This window comes from Macaca nemestrina, chromosome 9 (assembly GCF_043159975.1).
Source record: "Macaca nemestrina isolate mMacNem1 chromosome 9, mMacNem.hap1, whole genome shotgun sequence".
Lineage (NCBI taxonomy): Eukaryota > Metazoa > Chordata > Mammalia > Primates > Cercopithecidae > Macaca > Macaca nemestrina.
Genome location: NC_092133.1, coordinates 1,028,919 through 1,053,175, shown reverse-complemented (window position 1 = coordinate 1,053,175; position 24,257 = coordinate 1,028,919). Strand labels below are relative to the sequence as shown.

Sequence of the window (24,257 nt, the reverse complement as noted above, 5' to 3'; positions counted from 1 at the left end):
CTCACTACAAGCTCCGCCTCCCGGGTTCACGCTGTTCTCCTGCCTCAGCCTCCCGAGTAGCTGGCACTACAGGCGCCCGCCACCATGCCCGGCTAATTTTTTGTATTTTTAGTAGAGACGGGGTTTCACCGTATTAGCCAGGATGGTCTTGATCTCTTGACCTCGTGATCCGCCTGCCTCGGCCTCCCAAAGTGCTGGGATTACAGGTGTGAGCCACCGTGCCTGGCCCTTTTTAAAGATATTTTTAAAGCTATTTGGGAGGGTGAAGTGGGAGGATTGCTTGAGGCCAGGAGTTTAAGACCAGCCTGAGCAACAAAGCAAGATCCCTGTCTCTCGAAGATTAAAAAAAAAAACTTAGCTGCATGTGGTGGTGTCCACCTGTTGTGCCTGCACTCAGGAGGCTGGAGGCTAAGCCAGGAAGATAACTTCAGCCTGGGAGGTGGAGACTGCAGTGATCTGATCACACCACAGCACTTCAGCCTGCGTGACAGAGCGAAATCCTATCTCAAAAAAAAAAAAAGGCATATTCAAGTGGTTGCTAGTTAATGTTGTACTACTTCGTGTGCAATGTAGAAATCTTGAAATCACATAGGTTTCTATATGGCATGTATTCCATCTGTATACATTGAAAATCCCAGTTGGAAATATTATTTTTAAAAAATGGTTTATTGGATAAACAAAACATGTGTATTTTCTATACTACACACACATATACAATGGAATAGTTCGCCGTAAAAAGAATGAAGTCATGTCTTTTGCAGCAACATGGATAGAAGTGGAGGCCATTATCTTCAGTGAAACAACTCAGACAGTCAGTCCACATGGTCTCACTTCTAAATGGCAGTGAGGGATGAGAACCACCTAAGGCTACAGTGCACATGATTCGAGCGGTGGTTACACTGAAAGCCCTTCCTTTAGCCCTGTGCAAAACGGCTACATCACAAAACTGCACTGCACCCCTTACATTTATACAAATTAAAAAAGGAAACTCAGCGTCAGCAAGCTGGACTCCCCCCACCCTGGCTTGCAGCCTGTGGAAGTGGAGTTTGTGGCCGCTCCTGCGCCTCGGTGCTGCCCTCGCACTGCAGAGCAGGGGCCACAGAGCTCCTGTGTCCGTCTGGGTGTTTACGGAAAAGAACCAGCCCTGCCTTCCTGGATTCCTCAGAAAGGGCTGATGGGGACAGAATTTCCCAGAGTTTTGTATGTTGCAAACTGTTTTCTATAGTTTTGGAATTTGAAGGATGCTTTGCTGGATAAATATCCCTTGGTTTAGGCCTCATTTCACTGAGATGTTTAGGGACGCTCATTCTGTTATTGCCTTAGTGCATATGTTGGGTTTGAAGAGACTGGTGCTGGTCTGATTCTTTACACTTTATTGGTTTTTTTCTTTTTTCTTTTTTCTTTTTGAGATGGAGCCTTGCTCTGTCACCAGGTTGGAGTGCAGTGGCACGATCTCAGCTCCCTGTAACTTCCTCCTCCCAGGTTCAAGCGATTCTCCTGCCTCAGCCTCCCAAGTAGCTGGGACTAGAGCGCGCGCCACCAGGCCCAGCTAATTTTTGCATTTTTAGTAGAGACGGGGTTTTACCATGTTGGCCAGGATGGTCTTGATCTCCTGACCTTGTGATTGATTCCTCCCCCACCCCTCGGCCTCCCAAAGTGCTGGGATTACAGGCCTGAGCCACCTATTGTTTAATTGATCTTTTTTACCTGGAGGCCATGAGGATCTTATCTTTGTCTTTGAAATCTTGGAGTTGATTGCTTTGGGTTAATTTTCTGAAGTATTCAGTGAGCCTTTCAGTGTGTAAGTGCGGGTCTTTTTCTGTTTTGAAAAGTCTTCCTGGGTTATAGCTTTAAATGTTAGTTCTGTTCTGTGTTTTGGGTGTCCTTCTTTGGGTCCCTGATCCTACAAATGTTCCTCCTTCTCTGCCTGTCTCCCATGGTCACCTCTTTCTCTCACACAGTTTTCTCTGCACAATTTTGCGCTCTCAGTGGATTTTTCTGACTTTGATGCCCATGTTGGGTTTTCCTTCCAGTGACTCTCCTGGCACCTGCCGTGGCTGTCCTTCTCTGTTCCTTCCAGTGACTGTCCTGGCACCTGCCGTGGCTGTCCTTCTCTGTCATGGCCGTTCTGTGCTCTGCCTCTGTTGCCCCCGAGGTTGATGGGTGCTCTCTGTCTCTTTCTCCCTGTGGTCCATTCTGTATTTTAGTTTCGCATCTCTGATGTCAGGTGGTTTTTCATATTCTCAACTGCTTGAGTAGCTTTGATTTTATCTGCAATGTAGGCTCACGTTCTGTTCTGCTTCACGGTTGTTTTCCTCGGGTCAGGCACATTTCCCTCACTTTGCGTGTGTCAAATTTTTTGTCTTTTTTTTGCAGCCGTTTTGTAGGGACTTCTTCCTTTTGCTCATCTTTAGTGGGAGTAGGGGCTTTGCAGGATTCCTGGTTTAATAGCGCCCTCTTCTGTAGGTATTGCAAAGTCCAAGTGCATTCGCTGGCTTTGGAAGTTTGGGCAGCGATTGGGGTCTGGGAGTCCTTCGTTCTCTGATTTGCTGGCGCTCTTTCTCTTTCAAGTCCCTCCTTTCCTGCCTTTTCTTCCTTTCTTCTTTGCCGCCTGGTGACTCAGGGCTGCCTCTTCTCCCTCTTTTTCAAAATCTTTTTCTCTTCTTCGTCGGTATTGTGTCAGTAGTGCCCTTGAAATCATGGCTGTCCTGCTAGGCTGGGCTCCCACTTTCACTCACAGCGGCCTCCACGTCTCGCTCGTGTTCCGACCCGTGCTGGGATGTGCTGGGACGTGCTGGGACGCTCTTCCCGAATCTTCACCTCTGGGCTCCCACTTTCACTCACAGCGGCCTCCACGTCTCGCTCGTGTTCCGACCGCGCTGGGATGTGCTGGGACGTGCTGGGATGCTCTTCCCGAATCTTCACCTCCGGGCTTGCTAGCTGTGTGAATCTGTGTGTCTCTTCCCTGGTGTCTCCCTTCCCTCTCTTGTGATGTTTCTTGCTGTGCCTTTGTGCTACACAAAGCCTTGCACCCCAGCGGGGGCAGCCCTGCAGCCCGAGAGATCACCTTCTGGAGTCTGGATTTTTCCTCATTTTATTCTATTTTATTTATTTATTTTTTGAGACAGAATGTTGCTCTGTCTCCCAAGCTGGAGTGCAGTGGCACAATCTCGGCACACTGCAGCCTCCGCCTCCTGGGTTCATGCGATTCCCCTGCCTTAGCCTCCCAAGTAGCTGGGATCACAGGTGTACGCAACCACGCCTGGCTAATTTTTGTATTTTTAGTAGAGACGGGGTTTCACCATATTGGCCAGGCTGGTCTCGAACTTCTGACCTCAGCTGATCCACCCGCCTCGGCCTCCCAAAGTGCTGGGATTACAGGCGTGAGCCACTGAGCCCGGCAGCTTCCACCTTTTCTTCAAGCCACGCTGAGGCTGCAATTTGGGTTTTTCTCTCTATATAAGTAATATATATATGTACACACACACACATATATACACGTGTATATATATAAAAACATAGTTTATATATTACATTCATTATATATCACATATTAAAATGTATACATATAAATATGCCTACATAGAAAATTGAGGAGCAAATTTTTGGGAGTAGGCCGTCTTCAGCTACCCTGGAGGTTCATTCTATATATTTTAAGGAACCCACGAAGAAAAAATATAATCTTTTATATTTACCCAGATACTTCCCATTTTTTCTGCCTTTCCTTTGTTCTTGGAGATCCAGGCTGCCCCCAGATCATTCCCCTCCAGCCCTGCCTGGCCGTCAGTTTCCAGCAGACCTACTAGTGGAACATTCACTTAGTTTTCTTTTGTGTGAAAATGTTTCCCTTTGCCTTCGTTCCTGAAGGATATTTTCAATAGATACTGACTTCTGGGTTGACTTGTTGTTTTTTCCTTCAGGACTTTAAAGGCCTTGTTCCCCTGTCTTTTGGCCTCCAGGTTTCCTGATAAGAAATCCACGGTAATTTGAATTGTTGACTCCTTCCTGCATGTGTGTTCTGTGACTTCTCTCCAGTTGGTTTCAGAAGCTTTTTCTATTAATATATTTTTGTTTTCCTCAATTTGATTTTGATAAAATGTGGCACAGATGTGCCTAGATAGGAATTTCTTTGAATTTATCTTGTGATTTGTTGTTTGAATTTATCTTGTTAGACACTCACTGAGGTTCTAGAATCTGTAAATGTACGTCTGTCAGCAAATTTAGGGGAATTTTGGCCGTTGTTTATTCTCAGAGTTTTTCTCACGCTCCTCTGTTTCCCCTCTCCTTCTGTCGCTGTGGCTGCGCGTAGAGTAGATGTGATGCCGTTTTCCCACCAGAGGCTCTGCTGGCTTTTGCTGAACCTTTGTGCTTTCTGCTCTTTGATTTCAGTAATTTCTCTTGACTCATCTTCAGGTTTGCTGGCTGTCCTCTGTTGTCTTCATTTTACCATTGAGTTCTTCTGGTCGTTTGTTTCAGATATTGCATAAATGTTTTTAGTTTTTGAAATTTCCGTTTGTTTCTACTTTATAGTTTCTGTTGAAATTTCCTTTCTTTTCATTTATTTCAAGAGTATTTACTTTGACCTCATGGAGCACGTTGTAGTTGTTGCTTGGAAGCCTTCCTCTGCTGTTTCCGGCATTGGTGTCGTCTTGGTGGTGGCATCTGTTTGTTTTTCTTTCTATGAAACGCGGGCCACGTTTTCAGATTCCGATAACTCAGGGTTGTGTCCTAGTCATTGTGGATGCTGCGTTGTGTAGACACTGGCTTTTCTTACAGTTCTTCTCAGCATGCATTCACCCTGATGAGGTACAGACCATAAGTTCAGTCTCACGCTGGGTGCTGGTCAGAGCCCACCTCACCACTCAGAGCCTCTGCTTGCCTGCGTAGGTTGCCGCACACGCATGTGTTTGGGGTTACTGGAGACTCGAGCAGGTTCATACACAGACTTAGGGTTGCCTTTTCCTAGCTCTTCCCTCCAGGGTTGTCCCCACACCGTCCGGCTAGCCTGGGCTTCTTTTTGTTGCTCTTCTAGCCAGAGAGAGGGCGGGGTTTCCTCTGGATTTGTGGGGTCCACATTCTGCTGCTCCCGTATGTGTGGCCCAGGCTTGGGCAAAGTCCGAAGAGGGAAGAATGAGAGACGCTCCCTGTGCGTCGCTTCTCCAGGCTCTGACTCCCAGTGCTGCCTGTCTGCCTCGCTTTACCTCTCAGCGTCCTCGGGTGCTTGTTTTGTTTTTAGTGTATGGTTGTCCTCAGCGGGAACAATGGCCTCTGAGGGCCTCACACTCCCATGGCAAAACCGGAGCCCCTGCTGAGATGCCCTTGCAGTGCCTTTTAGTTGATGCATGTCTGTGTACACCTTCCTTTCTCTCGGTGGTTTCCTGCTCTTTGCCTCTCTTTGCCTGCGCTTATCTGTGGAAGGCGTCCAGTGTCCCCCACGCCGTGTCCGTGGTCCTGTGGCTGGAGGCGTCCTGTGGCCGTGCTCAGCGTGCTATCTCCCATTTCCTGGAATCAGCCTCTGTCTAGATCCGACATGGGTTCAGTTTTTCTGCCGGGATGCTTTGCCGTGGCGTTGCAGCTTCCATCGGGAGGCGTGTGCTCTGCTCACCCCTCTGTCTGTGTCTCTTGGTGGTATTAGCAGCCGGTGGTCGTCACTGCCTCAATTTACTGCATCGTTAAGGATTTTAAAATGGCTGTATTCTAATTCTACCATTTCTTTTTCATTTTTTGCTAGGAGTGTTTCTATAAAGAGGGACTGTGTCCCCTGTGTTTTTCCAGAGACACCGATTGTCCAAGAAAGGCAGGATAATGCCTTGCTTCGTTCCCCTTATTTGCCAGTTTTCCAAACAATGTCCTGATTCAAAATAACACCCTGATTTCAAGATGACCCATGCCTGGAGGCTCTCAGGCTCATTACGGACTCATGGATATAAACTGTTCTGTTGTTCTGATCCATTCTAGACCATAATTCTGTGTCCTAGACGGAGTTTATAATATGTGAAGTTACAGTTCTCCATACAGGTAACTAGTTCAGCTATCCGGATAGATCTAACCAGGATGCCTTCCTTCTCCTTCATGAATTCCACAGACAGTTCACCTGTGCCTTTGTGGAGTGAGATGACCCCGTGCCAGAGGGCGGTTTTCTGAGCCCAGTCTTTCAGCAGAAGCCCCTGGGACTGGGTGTTAACTCACCCGCAGTCTGTTCCAGGACAGCTTTGCACGGCCCCGTGTTGTAAACTGCGCGTGGAGGTGGTTTGATTTGTGGGTGTGGAGGAACAACAGCATTATTTCCGCCATTCAGTGCCCTGCTCTTTTCTATAGTCGTTCATTGTTTTCTTCCGAAAGTTTTCATGGAAAAGATCTTATCATTTTGATAACTTGGTTTTCAAAGAAGTGTGGCCTTTCGTCTGTTTGGGATGTGCCGTCCGTGTAACCTGTTGTAGATGTGTGGAGACCCTGGGCTTCTCCTGATGCATCATTTTGTGTTTCTGAAGCATGCTCTTACTGGGTGTCATCACCCCCGTGCACAGTCAGGGTGTTGGGCACACAAGCAGGGCTCCCCAACATGGACCAGCGCTGGTGTGTCAGGGTTCAGGGCTCACAGTCCAGTGGGAGGGGATGTGGAGAGCAGCCTGTGACCACAGAGGAAAAGGAGGTTCACTAAGCCATCGGGGAGTCCAGCGGGAAGGGGTGGCCTTCTGGGGACAGCCTGGAGCCCGCCTGCGGTCCGGGGACAACCTGGAGCCCACCTGCGGTCCGGGGGGCAGCCTGGAGCCCGCCTGCGGTCCGGGGGGCAGCCTGGAGCCCGCCTGCGGTCCGGGGGGCAGCCTGGAGCCCGCCTGCGGTCAGGGGGCCAGCCTGGACCCCGCCTGCGAGGGAGGTCCGGGGCGTGGGGAGTGGGTGGAGGCGTTTCCAGCAGAGGGGCAGCAGCAGAGCCCCCGCGTGCAGCGCTTGCTCCGTGCGGTGTCCGGCGGGCTGGGGACGCCGTCTGAGAAACCCTGGTGCCCTTGGTTCTTCTCCACGTGGCTCACCGGCCGTCCTCTCGCATCAGGGCTGTGTCTCACTGTGCATCTGGTGTTCCGGGGCCCTGATGTGGCAGCTACGCCAGCATAGCTGCAGTTTCTCCACCGCCTCACTCCTGCCAGTGACAGCCCAGGAAATGCTGTAAAATCTAGTTATCCGTGAGGTCATTGGAATTTGAGGACACATCTTTTCTTGTAGTGGCATTTGCCTGCAGAGCTGTGTGCGTCGCAGCCCCCTTTCTTCCCCCATCATGCTGGGAGCAGGGGTCCCCTCTGTTTGCAGAGACCTGGCCTTTGTTGGCTGGGGCTTTGCTTAGGAGCACATCCGTGTAACGTACACTTGCTTTAGAGAGAAACCAAGCTGTTCTGGTTTAAATTAGCGGGACCCTTTGTCAAGAACTGCATGAAAATATATATGTACGACTTCTGACCCAACTTTCCGTGTGGAGGGGCGGCCGCACGTGGGGATAAAGACCTGCCGATGAAGCTCAGTGGTAATTTTACATGTCATAACTCTTCGTCATCCTGCTTTTCTGTCCCGTGCCTGGAATCTTGCCGCCCGGGGAGACTGAGAGTGTGTGTCGTTGATGTGGCTCACGTTCAGTCCCGTACAAAGCAGGCCTTGGCGGGTCGCCCTGTGGGAGATGTTGACTTTAAATGAATGTCATGGAGAGAGGAGTCATTTTCTTCAGTTGTTTATTTAAACTTAGTGACTTGTTAAAATTTAGTTTCAAACAGTATTAATTAGCAAGATCATTGGGTTTACCATTAAGATATATTGAATATAGGGTCCCCCCCCATAGAGATATGGCTTAATAAGTTAGCTCTGCTAGTATATAGAAGGAATTCAACTATTAAGAATAAGAAAGGCGGCCGGGCGCGGTGGCTCAAGCCTGTAATCCCAGCACTTTGGGAGGCCGAGGCGGGCGGATCACAAGGTCAGGAGATCGAGACCACAGTGAAACCCCGTCTCTACTAAAAATACAAAAAATTAGCCGGGCGCGGTGGCGGGCGCCTGTAGTCCCAGCTACTCAGGAGGCTGAGGCAGGAGAATGGCGGGAACCCGGGAGGCGGAGCTTGCAGTGAGCCGAGATCGCGCCACTGCACTCCAGCCTGGGCAACAGCGTGAGACTCCGTCTCAAAAAAAAAAAAAAAAAAAAAAAGAATAAGAAAGGCACAAAATAAACCTAAACACGTCCAAGTTATCACTGAATATTGTACTGCTGCCACTCTCTTTCTCTGGGTGGTACGGGAGTCGAGGCAGTCCAGTGAGAAATGTCATGGGCCTGAAGGATTTTGAGGCCAGATGCAGTGACTCACCTGTAGTCCCAGCACTTTGGGAGGCTGAGGTGGGAGATTGCTCGAGCCTGGGAGTTGGAGGCTGCCGTGAGCTGTGATCACACCACTGTACTCCAGCCTGGGCAACAGAGTGAGACGCTGTCTCAGATGAAATTAAATGAAATAAAATTAAAATTAAATAAAATATAAGTGTAATAAATATGTTGTCTTAGGACGGGCAGCTTAGTGTTTGGATTCTGAGACCTAGCAGGAATGGTGAAGGGATGGGGGATGAGAGGAAGTCAAAGGGCATGAAAGCATCAGCCTGGCCCAGGTCTGAGGATGCTGTAAGTTACTAATCCTGCCGGTGTGTTTGAGGTGCTGTGACCAAGGCCAGGAGCTCTGGCGTAGAAGTAAAAGCCAGCGTCGGTTCCTGTGCCCAGCCCTGCGCCACTGTGCCCACGGTATCCATCACCTTGGGTCCCGGCGCCCTGTGAGGAAAGAGCTGATGTCGCCTCCCGCTCGCGGGGGTCGTGGAGGCTCCGGAGCTTGGTGACCCCACAGCTGATCGCCCCATGGTGTCCTAGGGCGTGTGGGCACAGTGAGGCCTCTTCTTTGCCGGGGAGGCGTGGCGGATCTCAAGCCCACCCACTTCCCCCGCCCGGACACCACAACAAAACCAGAGTTGTGCATCAAGAAAGCCTGGAAACAGTCAGACCACCAGAATCACTCAGGCCACTGGCACCAAGGGTTGTCTGTTTTCAGAACTTCTGTTGTTGTGAGCACAGCCTAAAGGGACAGCTGGCCCCTGGGGAACCACGTTCAGCCAGCCGTTAGGGAGAATTGCACTGCCTGGGCCTGAAGGCAGTGGGCTGTCTGGCCTCCTGAGTGCCCGGGTAGCCCATGCCCATGTCCATGAGGGAGGATCCCGCTCGATGCGTCCATGCAGAGGCTGCTGCGTACTCAGGCATGGCCGCCCTTGTCTCCTGCTGCCGCTGCCACCTGCAGCACAGACAGGGCCTGTCCATGGGGCCTGGTCAGAGCCGTTTCTGTCTCCCCAGCCTGGGCCCGTCTTCCCTTGCTGGCTGTCCACCTGCTCAGCTGTGCCTGGACCATGGCCACTGGGCTCTTGGGAGGCGGCCCGTGCCCGTGGCTCTTGGGAGTGGGCCGTGCCTGTGGCTCCATGCTCTTGGGAGTGGGCCGTGCCCGCGGCTCCGCCCAGCTCACAGTGAGTGTTGTGTTGTCGTGGCACCTCCAGGCTCCCAAGCCCAGCACAGGCAGCACCGGCCCCTTCTCTCCCCACCTTTCCCCTCCTCCAAGGAAGTCCGTCCTGCTGGGCCCTCGGTGGCTGTCAGGGCACCACCACCGCAGCACCGGACAGAGAACCCTGTGGGGGGCCTGCTTCTTGGAAGCGCTGTGCGTCCTGTGTTCCAGGAGAGCGGGGTCCATCAGCGCCTCATGCCTCATCCTGCTCAAGTGACGTGTGGCTCCCCGGCTGCGTCGCGTGTGTCCCGCCCAGGGTTTCCTGCCGGGTGAGGCGGTTCATGTCCTGGCCTGCGGCTGTCAGGACTTCCGTGAGTGGCGAGGTGTGCGGTGCGGAGCAGTGGCTGGACTGGCAGTGGGAAGTAGACGGGGACCTGCAAGGAGGGGGGGCCATGTCGGTACTGAGGCCGCTCTCCGAATTCTCTGCCCGCGTGTCCTCTCGGAGCCTCTTGGAAGCCGTCAGGTCACACAGGAGGCCGCACTGACAAGGATATTAAGGATGTTTGCGGCCGTGCTCTTTAGCTGTGAAAGTTTGGGACAAATTCAGCACGCCGCAGCGGTGATTACGGGAGTCAGAATCCTTGCTGGGGACCTCAGAGACATGTCGGGGATCTGGGAGCCTTGGTGGTGCGGGCGGGGCAGGGGACCGGTGGCCGTGACGCCAGGCTCAGTTCCCGGCTCTGCCACTTAGTGGAAGTGACCTTGCGCGAGTTGCTGCTGTGTGTCGGCATCCTCCCAGGCTGTGAACAGGCGGCGGAGTGCCTGCCTCCTATACACATGAACACACACGCATACACAGGCACACGTGTACGCACACATGCCCAGGCACACACGTGCTGGTACGTGCTCCCGCACACACATGCACACGTGTGCGCCCTTGCTGGGGTTGTGCCTGGGTGTTGCTAATGGCAGACTTCCTGGTGAGATTGTGACCAGTTGATCTTGAGGCTCCCAGATGCTCTGCGGTAAACGTGTAACTTGTTTTAACTGGAAAAAAGGCCTTCAGATGATTGAAGAGGGCTCTGAGAAAACTGGATTCCTCTGTATGGAATTTATAGTGATGGGAAATTGAAAAGAACTGGAAATGTAAATAACTAGAAGCACAAAGGCGAGGTGACTCCTAGAATCTGTCCAGAAGAACCCATGGTCGCAGACATGGGGCCCCGTCTCTGCCAGACCCTGGTGGCTCCCAGGCCGTGGGAGCGGTGGAGGAGGCGGTGCCCTGTGTGGCGTGTGGCTCTGTGGGCAGCTCCGACCACCCTGACGGTGTGATTCTCTCCCTCCAGGTCGTGCACACACACAAGCCGCACTTCATGGCCTTGCACTGTCAGGAGTTTGGAGGGAAGAACTACGAGGCCTCCATGTCCCACGTGGACAAGTTCGTCAAGTAAGTCTCGGGACAGGTGCTGGTGTGTGTCCACTTCTCCGGGGGTGGGGGCTGCCGGCGGGGTCTTTTGATGGTACTATGATCCCCAGCCTCACCATTCAGGACTCACCTGGGGGTCATCTTGGCTGAGTCTCAGTTTTCCAAAGAGAGGAGTGGCCCAGACATGTGACTGTGAGCCTCCTTGGGGCGGCGACGGAAGGCCACGGAGTGACAGCCCGCTGCCTCCACACGGCGAGGGTCTGTGCTCTCGGGCCAGGGCACGTGAGCCCCAAGTACCGAGCAGAGCCGTCCCCGTGTGTGTGTGTCTGTGGCTGGGCCTGCGGTGGCCGGGATTCACATCCCACTGCGGAGTCTGTCTCAGGGAGGTCGGCTGGGAGCGTCCATCTTTCTTGGAGGCGAAATCTCCATCGTTTAGGAGGAAGGTGCCCCGCATGTGGTCCCAAAGTGCACGCCCTGAAACTTCCGACAGGGCCGGCCCAACTGGGTCCTGTCAGGGAGGAGGGGGCGCCCGGACCTGGGGCATCCAGGAGCGGACAGGAGTAGGTAGGGGCAGGCAGGCTCGTGTTCAGACATGGGGCCTCCTCTTGGCTGTTGCTAATAGTGGCTGCTGTATTTTCCTGAGGGCGCAGCCATGCAGCCCGTCCTCCGTGTCCCCTACAGTGTGGCCCTGGCACATTCCCGTGTTGGGGGGCTCGTCTCCACCTCCAGACCCTGGGCAAGCCCTGGCTTCTTCGCAGCGTGAGAGCTTCTGGGACCAGCCCCAACATCGCAAAGCTTCACTGCTGCCACACTCTGTGGGTCGACATAGCCACGTGGAGTTGGGATCTGTGGGCAGAGCTGTTGAGCCCTCCCGGCCTGGTGCCAGTGTGAGTGTGAGCGAGGCTTCAGGCAATCCCAGCCGCTGCGTCCTCGCTGTCCAGGTGCCGGCTGTCGTGCAGTGACATAAGCCCTCTGTCTTGAACTCCCAGCACAGGGTCCTTGAGCAGAACAAAGTGATGGTTTCAGCTGCTAAAAAAAAAACTGCCACAACTTCCCAAAATAATCTATAATTTAAGGCAGTTTTCTTTTTTTTTTTTTTTTTTTTTTAAATACGGAGTCTCGTTCTGTCACCCAGGCTGGAGTGCAGTGGCGTGATCTCGGCTCACTACAAGCTCTGCCTCACGGGTTCACACCATTCTCCTGCCTTAGCTGGGACTACAGCTGCCCGCCACCACACACGGCTAATTTTTTTGTTTTTTTGTTTTTTTGTTTTTGATAGAGATGGAGTTTCACCATGTTAGCCAGGATGGCCTCAATCTCCTGACCTTGTGATCTGCCTGCCTCAGCCTCCCAAAGTACTGGGATTACAGGTGTGAGCCACCATGCCTGGCCAGTTTAAGGCAGTTTTAATCAAAATCTTAGTGGCATTTTTCCTAACACTCAACAGACTAATACTAAAATTGCCATATAAGAGCAAAGGGTCAAGAATAGCTAAAAGAATCCTGAAAGAAAACAAAGTGGATTCTCACCCAGCTTGACCCCAGGGATCATTCTGAAGAAGCGGTGGGGCAGGTGGCATGGCACAGGCCCGGAAAGGAGAGCAGGTCAAGGCAGGTGCGCAGCCCAGAGAGCAGAGAGTGGAGTCGAGGCCCCGCCCAGTCCCTCACGGCTGCACCTGGAGGAGGACAGGTGGGGACATGGGCAGGGGCACGGGATCATTGGTGTCCTGTGTTGGGAAAAATGAAATTGGATCCCTGCTTTATGTCATAAGCAGCCTCTTCTCACTCACCCTATGTAAGACGAATTTCAGTTGTATTAATTACATAAATGTAAAAGGCAACATTAAATATTTCAGTCTAAAATATAGGAGAAAATCTTCACAGTTTTGGGATGAGACATTTCTTTTAAAATGTACAGGAAGTGCAGCCTACAGAGTAGAAGGTTGAAAAATGTGGCCGTGTTTGAACTAAGCATTTGCTTATGAAAAGGCACCAAAATGAGGTCAGAATTAAGCCATTTTGGGAAAATAGATCCGCGGTGCACCTTCCTGACAAAAACCAGCGTCTCCATATATGAAGAACTCAGTGAGTCGGCAGGAAAAGGAAGGCAGCCGCTGTTGGGAAGCGGGGCACCTTCCCGAGGAGAGAAAGTGAGGAGGGACCCTGAGCATGGAGGACGCTGCCCTCGCAGCAGGCGGGGATGCCATGAGCCGGACGGGAATGATGTCGCCGTGTTCGGTGTGACGGCCTCACTGCAGAGTGTGGCCCCACGGCCTCGTGCCCCGCCGTGCCGTGTGTGTTTCCTTCCTCCGCACTTTATGCCTGATGTACAGCATTGTGATTTTTGCTCTAAACAATTTTCTTTTTAAAAGGTTAAGACGTGAGAGAAACGCCATTGATTTGGACCAGTTCCCTGGCTGATTTCAGTGCCCTCCGCCCTTTTGTGTGGATTCTGGTTTTTATCTGGCATCCTTCTCCCTCTGCCTGAAGAACGTTCTTTAACATTTATTTTAGCACAAGTCAGCTGCTCATGAATTTTCTCAGCTTTTGTTTATCTGAAAAAGGTCTTTGTCCTCATTTTTGAAAGCTGTTTTGTTGTAAATAGAATTCTAGCTTGTCAATTTTTTTTTCCTCTCACTACTTTAATGATATCGCCCCATTGTCTTCTGTATTGCATTGTTGCTGGTGAGAATCTCGTCATTGTTCTCTCTTAATTTTCTTGTATATAATGTGCCCTTTCCTCCACTGCTAGGTTTTGTCTTTATAGCTGGTTTGCAGCAACCTGATTATCTTGTACTTTACTTTGATGTGCTTTATGTTCATCTTGCTTGGGGCTGTTTGAGCTTTTGCAGTCTGTGGGTTTATCGTTTTAATCAAATTTGGGGAAAGTTTGTCCATTATTTCTTTAAATGCTGTTTTTCTTTTCCTTCCCTTCTCTTTCGTTCTCAGGCTCCAGCTACCTGTGTTAGATTGCCTGGTTCTGCCCCACAGGGCCCCAGAGCGCTCCTGATTGTTTCCAGCTCATTTTCCCTGTGTTTCAGTTTGGATCGCTTCTGTTGCTGTAGTTTTAAGTTGCCGGGCTCTTTTCTGTTGCAGGTTTTGATCTTCTGTTCCGTCCATGCAGTCAGTTCTTTCATTTCTGATGTTGTGTTTGTCAGCTCTTTCCAGAAGCCTCACGTGTGCTTTCCCTGTCCTTGCTTTTCCCTGTGTCTATGCGTTCCTTTTGCTCCCTGGTCACAGTTGTAATGGCTGTTCCCAGCTGCTTTCAGCTCATTTCATCATTTTTGTCTTCTCTGGGTCTGTTTCTGTTGACTGCTTCTTCCTATCAGCTCACTCCATTTTTGCCTCTTCCGGGTCTGTTTCTGTTGACTGCTTCTTCATAGGATGACGGGACACATTCACATGGTGTTGCTGCTTCTCATATCAAGTTATTTTCCATACAATGCCAGACATTGCGAATGTTACATTGTTTAGTGTTTGAGCCCTGTTTTCTTCCTTTAAAGCATGTTGACGGTTGTGTTTGCCAACAGTTAAGCCGCCTGGGGATCAGTGGGAGTCTGTCAAGCTGTTCTTTGCCTTGCCCTTCTCTACTGGTGCGGTTTTATTTTCTTCAACGTGGAGCCCCCTTCTTCCTGACACGTGGACTGGCTGGATCACGGGGTGCTGGTCTCCTGTCTCCCCACTGTCTTGAATAAGCAAGCGTGGGTGGGGGATGATGTACTGTCTCCGTGGAGGGGCCGGACAGGTGGGGCCTCGTCCTCCCGTTCATGGGCTCCAGGGGTGTGCGGTGGCCTCCTCTGCAGCCATGCTTTGCGGAGATGGTGGCGAGCTTGTCTCCTTAAGGCTTTCCTGATGATAAAATGTGACCAGTAGGATGAACGGTCAGGGACAATGGCGTGTCCAGAGGTCCTTTCCCTCCTGTGTGGTTGCAAGGCCGTGGCAACTCAACCACCATCCTCACTGCCACTTCTGGGAGGAGCAGAGGGGGACAGAACCGCCTTGGCCCTGGGGTGCATGTGCCCCAACCTGTGTGTGCTGGTGGCTATTGGGAGTCCAATTTCTCTCTTAAGACCAAGCGTGAGCTATCAGGAGACCCCCCAGAGCTTGGAGTTGTGCTTCCCTGGCATGAGACCTTGGGTTTGTTCTCGATGTCTCCAGCCCTGGGAGGCCTCAGACCCCGGCATCTTACAGGCAGCGTGGAGACCAGAGCCTGCGGGAGCTCCATTCTCTGCCCTCTGCCTGTCATGGGTGGACGGTCTCACGGTGATGTGCCCATGTGCTGTGGCCCCTCTTTACACCTTGTGGGCATCTCATGAGGTACAAGGCGTCTGTGTGGCTTTTCCTCAGGAACTTACTTTCTTCCTTCCAGAGAACTGTTGTCGAGTGATGCGATGAAAGAATATAACAGGGCTCGAGTCTACCTGGACGAAAACTACAAATCCCAGGAGCACTTCACGGTGAGTCGCTTCCGCTGCCCGGCACAGGGGTCAAACAGGTTGGCCTTGGCGGAAGCCGGCCTTTTTGCCTATGTAAATGGAGAGGGGGTTGGGGTGCTCCCCGCCTGAAGCCTCACTCCCGCCGCCCTCCCTGGCGCTCCCACAGCCTGTATGGTGGTCTGCTCGGTGGTCTGAGCCCGTGGCTGGCCTGACAGGGAAGGTGGCCCAGCACGCACAGGGTCTTGGGGCTCCAGACCAAGCCCAAGCAGGAGTTGGGGAGTGACAGCTGGGGAGAGGCCCAGGGCCTCAGTGTGTGTGAAAAAGAGGGAGTCCGAGGCTCCGGGCGTGTAGATGAGAGGTTGGACGGCAGCCGGGATCCGCTCCGAGAGCCACCATCGCCAGCCCTGCTCCCATGCTGGGGCATCCTGCCTCGGAGAGAGGCTGTTCCTCGGGGTGAGCACAGGGGGAGTGGGACGTGAGAGGTTGGACGGCAGCCGGGATCTGCTCCGAGAGCCACCACCGCCAGCCCTGCTCCCATGCTGGGGCATCCTGCCTCAGAGAGAGGCTGTTCCTCGGGATGACCACAGAGGGGTGGGACAGAGCCTTCCACAGGGCTGCGAAAGACCGGTCCCTCCTCTGGTCCCTCCTCTGCGGTCCTCTGTCAGGTGGACACATGAGAGCGTGGTCCTGGTGGACGTGGCAGCCACAGAGACACAGGCACCAGGTGTCTGGGAAGGGACAGGAAGCCCCTCGGAGGAGGGGATGCTCTGCAGGTCGTGAATAACTTGCTGTTGGTTCAAAGACCCACATCTTAAATCCCGTCTTTACGCCCTGGGCCCTCTGGCCTGGGTCCATGTCCCCTGTCTCTGGGGAGGCCCTGGGTCCTCTGGCCTGGGTCCATGTCCCCCGTCTCTGGGGAGGCCCTGGGTCCCCTGGCCTGGGTCCATGTCCCCCGTCTCTGGGGAGGCCCTGGGTCCCCCTGGCCTGAGTCCATCTTCCCCGTCTCTGGGGAGGCCCTGGGTCCCCCTGGCCTGGATCCATCTCCCCTGTCTCTGGGGAGGCCCTGGGTCCCCCTGGCCTAGATCCATCTCTGGGGAGGCCCTGCATCCTTCTCCCCCATCTCTGGCCTGTCCCAGCATCAGCGCCCACCAGCCATCATCCCACCGTTGCGTGACAGACCCTTGTTAACCTGCCCTCTCCCTGGCGGGCGCCCCTGTAGGCAGCAGTGCTGAGGGTCTCGCTCTCCAGTGTTCCCCTGCCCTGCGGGTGGGACTCTCATTACTCTTTGGGTTCAAGGGCCATCTCACTCGTTTGGGCATCTACTGCCAGTTAATCAATGTCCTTGTCCCTGAGATGGTCACACAGCTGCCCTGCGTGGTCCCCAGCCGTAGTCGAGTCTGTACAATCCCAGGAATCCCCTGTTCGGTCTCCGCCCCTCCTGCTATCAAGCAGCTGCCCACACACAAGTGGCCTCTCCTCATGTTCCGTGGGGCACGTGGGGGCCGCAGGGCCCACTCACACCGGAGCCAAGGCCTCATCCCTGTGCTCAGGATGTCGCTCCTCCTGTCAGCCTTCCTTCCTCTCCCACCTTGGTCCCTCCTCCCGACCAGCTTCTTCCTCTCAGCTCTGCCATCCTTTCCATAAAACGGCAGCTTCCTTGACCCTCTCACTCTCCTCTGCCATGACCCAGCATCCTGTGTTTCCCAAGTGGGGGCTTATTCAGATGGAAAAGAAAAATACCACTGGGTGAGCAGCAGATTAGACATTGCAGAAGAAAAGAGAAGGTGACTGAACTTGAAGACAGCCACAAAAATTACAGTGAAACAGAGAAGGACTGAAAAGTGGATAGAAATCACGGTGAAATACCAGGTGTCCTAACACGTGTGACTGCATCCCCAGGAGGAGTGGGAAGAGGAGGCAGACAGGGCAATGCTTACAGATGTCATGGCTCAGATTTCTTCACCATTCCATGAAACTTACAGAAAGATCCAAATACTGCAACAAGCTTCAAGCCAAATAAACATACCAATGCATGCCAAGGTCAGATTGCTGAAAGCAAATTACATGAAGGCCCTTTGCCACCCGTCATCCTCAGAAGAGTAGGGCTCTGCTCCCTACCTCTGTGTGCCGCCCTGCCGTGGGAGCCTCATCTGTGCCAGTCACCAGCCACCTCTTCCTCAGGTGGACCGTCGCTCAGCTCTTTCCAGCTTCCTTTAATTAAAAAGACACAGGTATTTTAAAAGTGAAGGGACGGAAGAAGATGTACCTTGCAGCAGTCGTTAGAAGAAAGTAGGAGTGGCTGTCTCCATATCACAGTGACCTCAGAACGAGGGTGTTGTCAGGGCGGAGAGGGGTCATTTCATGATGATAAGGGGTCAGCTTTTCGAGAGGACATAGCGGTTGTGAATGTGTGCCCCTAATATCAGAGCTCACTTAGACACGAAACCGACAGGGCGGATGGAGACAGACAGGCTCTGCACCGCAGGAGGACCCCACGGTCCCCTCTTGCTGACTGACGTGCAGGTGGGCGGAGGAGCAATGCCCAGCACCTGCGCCCTTGGTGTCTGAGGCTCTCCAGCCAGAGCAGCGGTGGACGCAGCCACAGACAGAAGGCACCCGCGTGCTGGGCCCTGGCCAGAGCAGGCCTCTCGGTCTGTCCGAGCCTGGCTGGGATACCTGAGAACGAGGCACACATGGGCTGGATGGAGGGTCAGCGTCATGCTGTGGTTCTGTTTCCACCAAAAACATCTTTCCACAGCAGGACGAAAGCCTCAGCAAAACCTTTAGGCCCCCGAGGGCCGTGACTGCTGTCCACACCTGCCTTGCCGTCCACACCTGCCTTTCAGGGTTTTCCAGGTGGGTCCAGAGTGGCCTGTGCTTGAGGGCTCAGGTCCACCCGAGACTGCCTGGTGTGCGTAACTGGGCATCTGCACCTGGCTGCTGGGCACAGGCCATGCCAGCCCCGTATGAGCTCTGGGGTTGTTCTCCCTTCTTTCCAGGGGTCCTCCCTAGCCCTGGGTGGTTCCAGCAGAACAGTCGCCAGGGCACAAGTCTGGTTCTCGAAAGAACTTGCCCCTGCCTCTATGAGACAGAAATGATATAAACACGTTCTCTCACCAAAAAGAATTAAATTAGAAGTAAATAAAAAAGATTTATGGAAAAGTCTCAAATATTTGGAAATTAACTTATTAATTACTAACCCCAAGTCAAACAGAATGTCACCAAAGAAATGAGAAAATACTTTAAATTATGTGAAAAGCTAGAACCTTCAAAATCTGTGAGATGCCAAAATAGTCTGCACCCACTGCAGATCCTGCAGCAGCCTTCAGCGAGGGGAGCACGGCCCCACCTGTGAAAGGAAAGGTGCCTCTCGGGGGAGGAAGCACAGGGGCTGGGCTGGGCCCCCCCCACAAGAAGCCGCTGCGCACTTGGTGCCTCAGAGTGACCGACAGTGGTGCGGCCGGCGTGCACACGCTCCCCGGTTGGGTCTCTGAGATGTCTGACTCCAGGGTGCAGGGTGCCAGGGCAGCCAAACAGGCCCCCCAGAGGCAGCCGTGCCAGGTGTGAGGCCCCGAGGCTGTTCCTCCGGTTACCCTCACGACGGGGGTTTCTAGAAAATGGGACAGGATAAGGCTTGGGAGTGGGAGTGGGTCTCAGGCCTGCTCTTGGGGAACTGGGGCCTGGCAGGAGCTCCCATGCCTGTGCCGCCGCCCTTCAGCTCAGTGGGCTCCAGCCCCAGCTTCCCTTTCTGGGCACAGCCCTGGTCTCTCCCACAGCCACGGCCCTGAGTGAGGCTTTAGGCCAGGTGGATGGTAGAGGGCAGCCTTGCCTGGCAGTGGGGAGGGTCCGGGATGCCCCAGACACCCAGTCGGGAGCTCACGCCAAGCTGGCACCAGGTGGGCCTGTCATCCCTGTCTTGTCACTGAGACTGGGCCGGTGGGTCCCGGAACGCTGCCCCCGGGGCCACCACTGGCCGCCTCAGTGGCCTGGTCTTTGCTGGGGGCCCTTGGGGTGTCTGGGTGGCAGGTCCCGACTTCCCCGGGGTCCTGGGCAGAGCTGGACAGCAGCGGCCAGCCAGCCAATCACCCTCCTGCCCCAGTCAGGTGCCCTCTGGCTGTCAGAGGGAGGAAAATTTAATTTTTACAAGATTGATGGTATTGGAGCAATATTTTTAGCTGAGTCTGGTTCAAATAATAGGCCATTAATTGAAAAAGGAAATTGAAATGAATTTATCTTGTACATAAATGCTGTCATGGGTATTAATAGGGATCAGAAAATAGTGGCCGGTTCCCAGAAGGCAGTTGAACCTGAAGCTGCGCCTGGCGCGTGAGCCTGTTGGGTGGGGGACGCGGCTGAGGGGCTTCGAGCGACCTGCGGTGCCCATTGCCACCAGGAGATGGCGCCCACGCAGCGCCTGAGAGTTTCCTGCCAGCGATGATCAGAAGGCAACTTTTATGCTTAAAAAATGACGATATTAGGCCGGGCACAGTGGCCGATGCCGGTAATCCCAGCACTTTGGGAGGCTGAGGCTGGGATGGCCTGCACCGACCCCGCCAGGCGAGGTGGACCTGGCTCAGGGCAGAGGGCCTGAGGAGGTGCCCAGGCTGATCCCTGGGCTCTGCGCCCACATGGAGTATGGAAAAGTGGCGAGAGCCAGGCTGGAAGACACCTGAGTGCCAGGCGGTCCACGTGCCTCATCCCTGAAGCGCATTCGTCAGAGCCCCTGCTTCTGGGTTCGGCCTGGTGTCCCTACCCCTGGGAACGTGTCTGCCCACAGCACTGCAGACAAGGCCTGGGGGAAGCCCCCCGCGGAGGTCTCGGCACAGCGTTGGTACCCAGAGAAATTTCTTAGCCACCGCGGCGCACCCTCCCACACGGGCCTCGACACAAGAAGTGCCTGGGCGAGGCTTTCCAGGGCTGCCACGTGTCTATTGATCCAAAGCTCCAACAGCACGGAAATCCTGTATTTGGTCCGCTGAGCACACGGGGAGCCCCGAGAACACATCACTCAGTGCCTGGAGAGCCGACATCGGCCAGAGAATGCAGGGCAGCGGCTTCCCTGAACTCTGCTTCCAAGAGGGTTCCGTGAGGAATAGGTCGCAAGTTCATTTTCGTTTAACCTCACCGGTGTCTGGTTTCACCACAGGAGGGAGCCCTGCGGCGGGAGGGGTGGGGGGCCGGTCACTGGGCTTTGCTGCTGATTTGGCCTACCTGGGAAGCCCAGAGGATGAATGGGGGTCTTATTTATTTTAGTGACTTGAGGCTTGCGTGGGACCTGGTAGGAGCCAAGGCCATCCTGTCCTCCCAGCTCCGCTTAGTGATTTACCATCCAAGGCACTGGCTCGCGTGTCACCCGCCCCTCCCGGAGAGGCTGCGTGGGGCTGTGGGTGCCTGAGTGTAGGTCCCAGCCTGTGTCCTGGGCTCTAGTCCCATTGAAGCCTTGCAGCTGGCTGGGCATGGGTCCCACGCAGACTGGTGTTGCCGGGAGGGCCTGGCGTGGGCACCTGCAGCAGGTTCTTCACCTCCCAGCAGTGACCGTGGCCTCTCAAAGCCTCAGCTGCTGCAGTAAGCTTTCCTGCCGGGAGCTATGAGCACGGCTGGGGCCCACGCCCAGGACTGCCCCGACCGGACTGAAAGCCCTGGCTCCTAGAGGGAAGGTACAGTGGGGTCAGGGTGCGAGAAGGAAAGCCCCGCTCCCCTCTTCATCCACCCACCCGGAAGAAGTTTGGAGAAACCACGCCTTTGAAATGGCTTGAGGTTGGAGCACCTGGCCGCTGGTCACCAACCAGGGGCTCACCCCCTCCCACCCCCTAGCGCTGCCTTTGCACCTCGGAGGGCAGGTCTCTGCTGGCACCATAAGTGACCTGCAAGCATCACCATGGTGGACTCTGCTCATGCCTTGGTGGCTTCTAGGCTTTTCCCGGGGCCCAGGCCTCCTGCAGAGCAGGGCCTGCCTCCCCCGTGACTGGGGTCTGTGGTGAGTGGCACAGATGCCCTTTGCAAGTGCTGTGCACGGCAGCTCACAGCCCCCACCCCCAGCTCTGGAGTCTGTAAGAGGCAGGCTCTTGGCATGGCCCCCAGGCAGCGGCCCTGGTGCTCTTGGGGCGGGGGGCCCCAGTACCCTGCGGTGGCCCAGGAACAGGAGGCCCGCTGCTTCCTGGGAGAGACCCTTCTGCTTTCCCTCCTCCTCCTCCGTGAGCTCCCCCTTCCTCTCTTGTTCTCCTAAATAAGACTTTAGGGGGAATTTATGGAAAATTGATGGAGTTTACGGATGTTCTTTGATCCAGGGAAGGGGAAGGAAAGGCAAACGCGTTTATGATGAGGAAGCTCATCTGCCTTAGGGCTCCAGCCCTGCCCTGGAGCTCGCCGCCTCCTCACCTGCCTGGGGGTGAGACAGGCCTGATGAAGTGAGAGGGGGCGAGATTGGTTTTCTGAGGGCACCGGGCCCTTCGTGCTCCGCTAAATCACGGGCTGTCTGCTCAGCGGGCAGGTAATGACCTGCTCCCCGGCCCCAGCACCTGCAGCCCCGCGGGACGCGATGATGTGCGGCTGGGGCTGCAGTGAAGGTGAAACTGTCGTATCGATCTTTTTAGCACTAAAATATGAGCCACTTTACTCCGCTCCCCGCTGCTGTGATGTGAAAAATAATAACTCGGATCCAAATTAAAAATATTGATCTCTGGAAGGTGTTGAAAGTAAATAAACACCTTCCGAAGTTTTCGGGTCAGCCGAGAAATGGTATTCAGCAATAAATGTGTCAGAGTCCAGGGTTCTTGATCTGTTTTTTCTTTGAATTGATTTTTCATTATTTACTTCCTAAAAGTGTTGGAATTCGGTCCTCCACTGTTAAATCCCAGTGTTTGGGCAAATTATTTCTTTGGGGCTTATGAGGTGCTCCTAATCCACTCCCTTATTGATTGATTGATTTTTGACTCAATAAGCTTGCTTTATTTAGGACTTCCATCATAATTTTTTGTACATTTAGGCTTGACTTTTTTATTTCCTTCTAACAGATGAGCTGACATTGGGCTATCAAATGGGTGGGAAAACAATTGCCACGAGGTTAATTTCATGGCTGACTCCGTGCGTTCTAAGGAGACGGGGGTGTTTCCTGGCAGCAGGCTGTGCCTTGGGGTGCAGCCTTGACACATGTCGATCTGTTTACACACAGGGCTGAGTCCGTTGACCCCGGGGGTGCTCATGGGTGCCCAGGCGTCTGCAAGCTGCCCGCAGCTGGGCAGTCTCTGGGCACAGATGCTCTAGGCCCCCTGGGCTCCAGGGAGGCTGGGTTGTATGTCTCTTGAGAAGCTTTGCTTTCAGAAGGAAAGCTTCTGAAAGCTCGGTGGTCACCAAGACCACCGAGACCGCCAGACCTACCAAGGCCGCCGAGACCGCCAGACCTACCAAGGCCGCCGAGACTGCCAGATCTACCAAGACCGCCAAGACCGCCAGATCTACCAAGGCTGCCGGCTGCTCCACGTGTCTCCACGCGCCCGGCAGGAGAGTGGAAGGGACGGGGCCTGGGGCAGCTCGAAAAGACAGGCGCCGCCAGCATCTGCGTTTCCTCGTGGGTACTCAACAGGTTGCCTGGGAAACTCCTCCTGCCATCACCTGGAGTCAGCTGCTGTCCACAATGGAAACTGCCAGCCACCGAGGCTGCCGACCTGGGCCCTGGGGATGAGCAGCCCAGGAGACGAAGATGTCCAGGCGGGTCCCCGGCTCTGCAGGCACCACTCCCCACGCCAGTGTCCTCCACACCTCTGGGCAGACCTGGCTGTGCCCCTGTAGGTGCCGGGCAGACTCACATGCACAGGGGTTCGGATTGAGGCCTGGGGCTGAGGAAGCAGGAAGTCCTTTCCGGAGCTGCAGCACTGAGAAAGGCACCGTGTCGAAAGCAGCCTTGGAAGGGTCCAGAACTGGAGAGGTGGAGAGCTGCCGTCAGCCCGTAGCTCTGGGGCTGGTCCTGGTCCATCTGGCCATGGGACCATGGGCAGAGGGGTTCCCCACCTCTGGGTGAGGCGGGAGTGGTGGGCAGTGCTGGCCGTGAGGCCCATGTGGGTGCATCTGGACTCGGGTCTGGAGGCACTGCTGTCTAAGCTGAGGCTTGAAGGATGACCATGCCCAGGTCATGCAGTGTTCCTTCTCAGCGAGCAGTTCCCACAGGAGGGCAGTCCGTCCATTCAGCCTGTCCTGATCCTGCCGCCGCACATCCACGGGTATTCTGCGCACACCCACCATCCCCTGCGGAGGAGACCTCTACACGCAGGCCCACAGTGAGGGCCGGATCGGGAGGACAACCCACTTGACAGGCAGTGACCTTGCCTGGCACTGACCGGGGCCTCCTCCCCAGCACTGTCCCGAGTCGGGTCTGCACAGCTTCGTGGCTGCCTGCCCTGGGAGATGGAGCATGGAGAAGACCAGAGCCTCATCACACAGCCAGGCGTGCATGGCAGGATCCAGCACTGTCAGCTGGGCTCCAGAAACCTGATGACATGAAGCCTGCAGCTCCTGACACATGACATGTGACGTACAACACGTGACACGCGGCATACTCCCTGTGACATGGCACATGACACGTGACACAACACATTCCTGCGTTCCACTGATGCCACGTGACACACGGCTCGTTCCTGCCCTCCACTAACACATGACACACGGCACGTTCCTGTCCTCCGCCGACACGTGACACACGGCGTGTTCCCACGTCCACCGGTGCGTGACACACGGCACGTTATAATGATGTAAATACTGATTATTGATTTAAGTGAAAATATCATATTGAGAGAGTGGGGGTGAGAGATGGAGTGTGTGTGTGATATTGAGTGAAGGGGAAAGATAGTAGAAAGTAGTTAAATCCTCTTCTTCCACCATGGAAAAATTAAAAAGTCAATGTTGA

General features: G+C 54.1%; 1 protein-coding gene across 7 annotated transcripts in view; it reads left to right on the top strand.

The window, feature by feature from the left end:
* Positions 1-24,257, top strand: part of LOC105471065 (inositol polyphosphate-5-phosphatase A) — a 248,908-nt gene that overhangs the window by 103,094 nt on the left and 121,557 nt on the right. For all 7 annotated transcript variants that reach the window (XM_011723416.3, XM_011723425.2, XM_011723445.2 and 4 more), the window contains exons 3-4: positions 10,847-10,947; positions 15,295-15,382. In XM_011723416.3, coding sequence (XP_011721718.1) covers positions 10,847-10,947; positions 15,295-15,382 — 189 coding nt within the window. The remainder of the gene's footprint in view (positions 1-10,846; positions 10,948-15,294; positions 15,383-24,257) is intronic.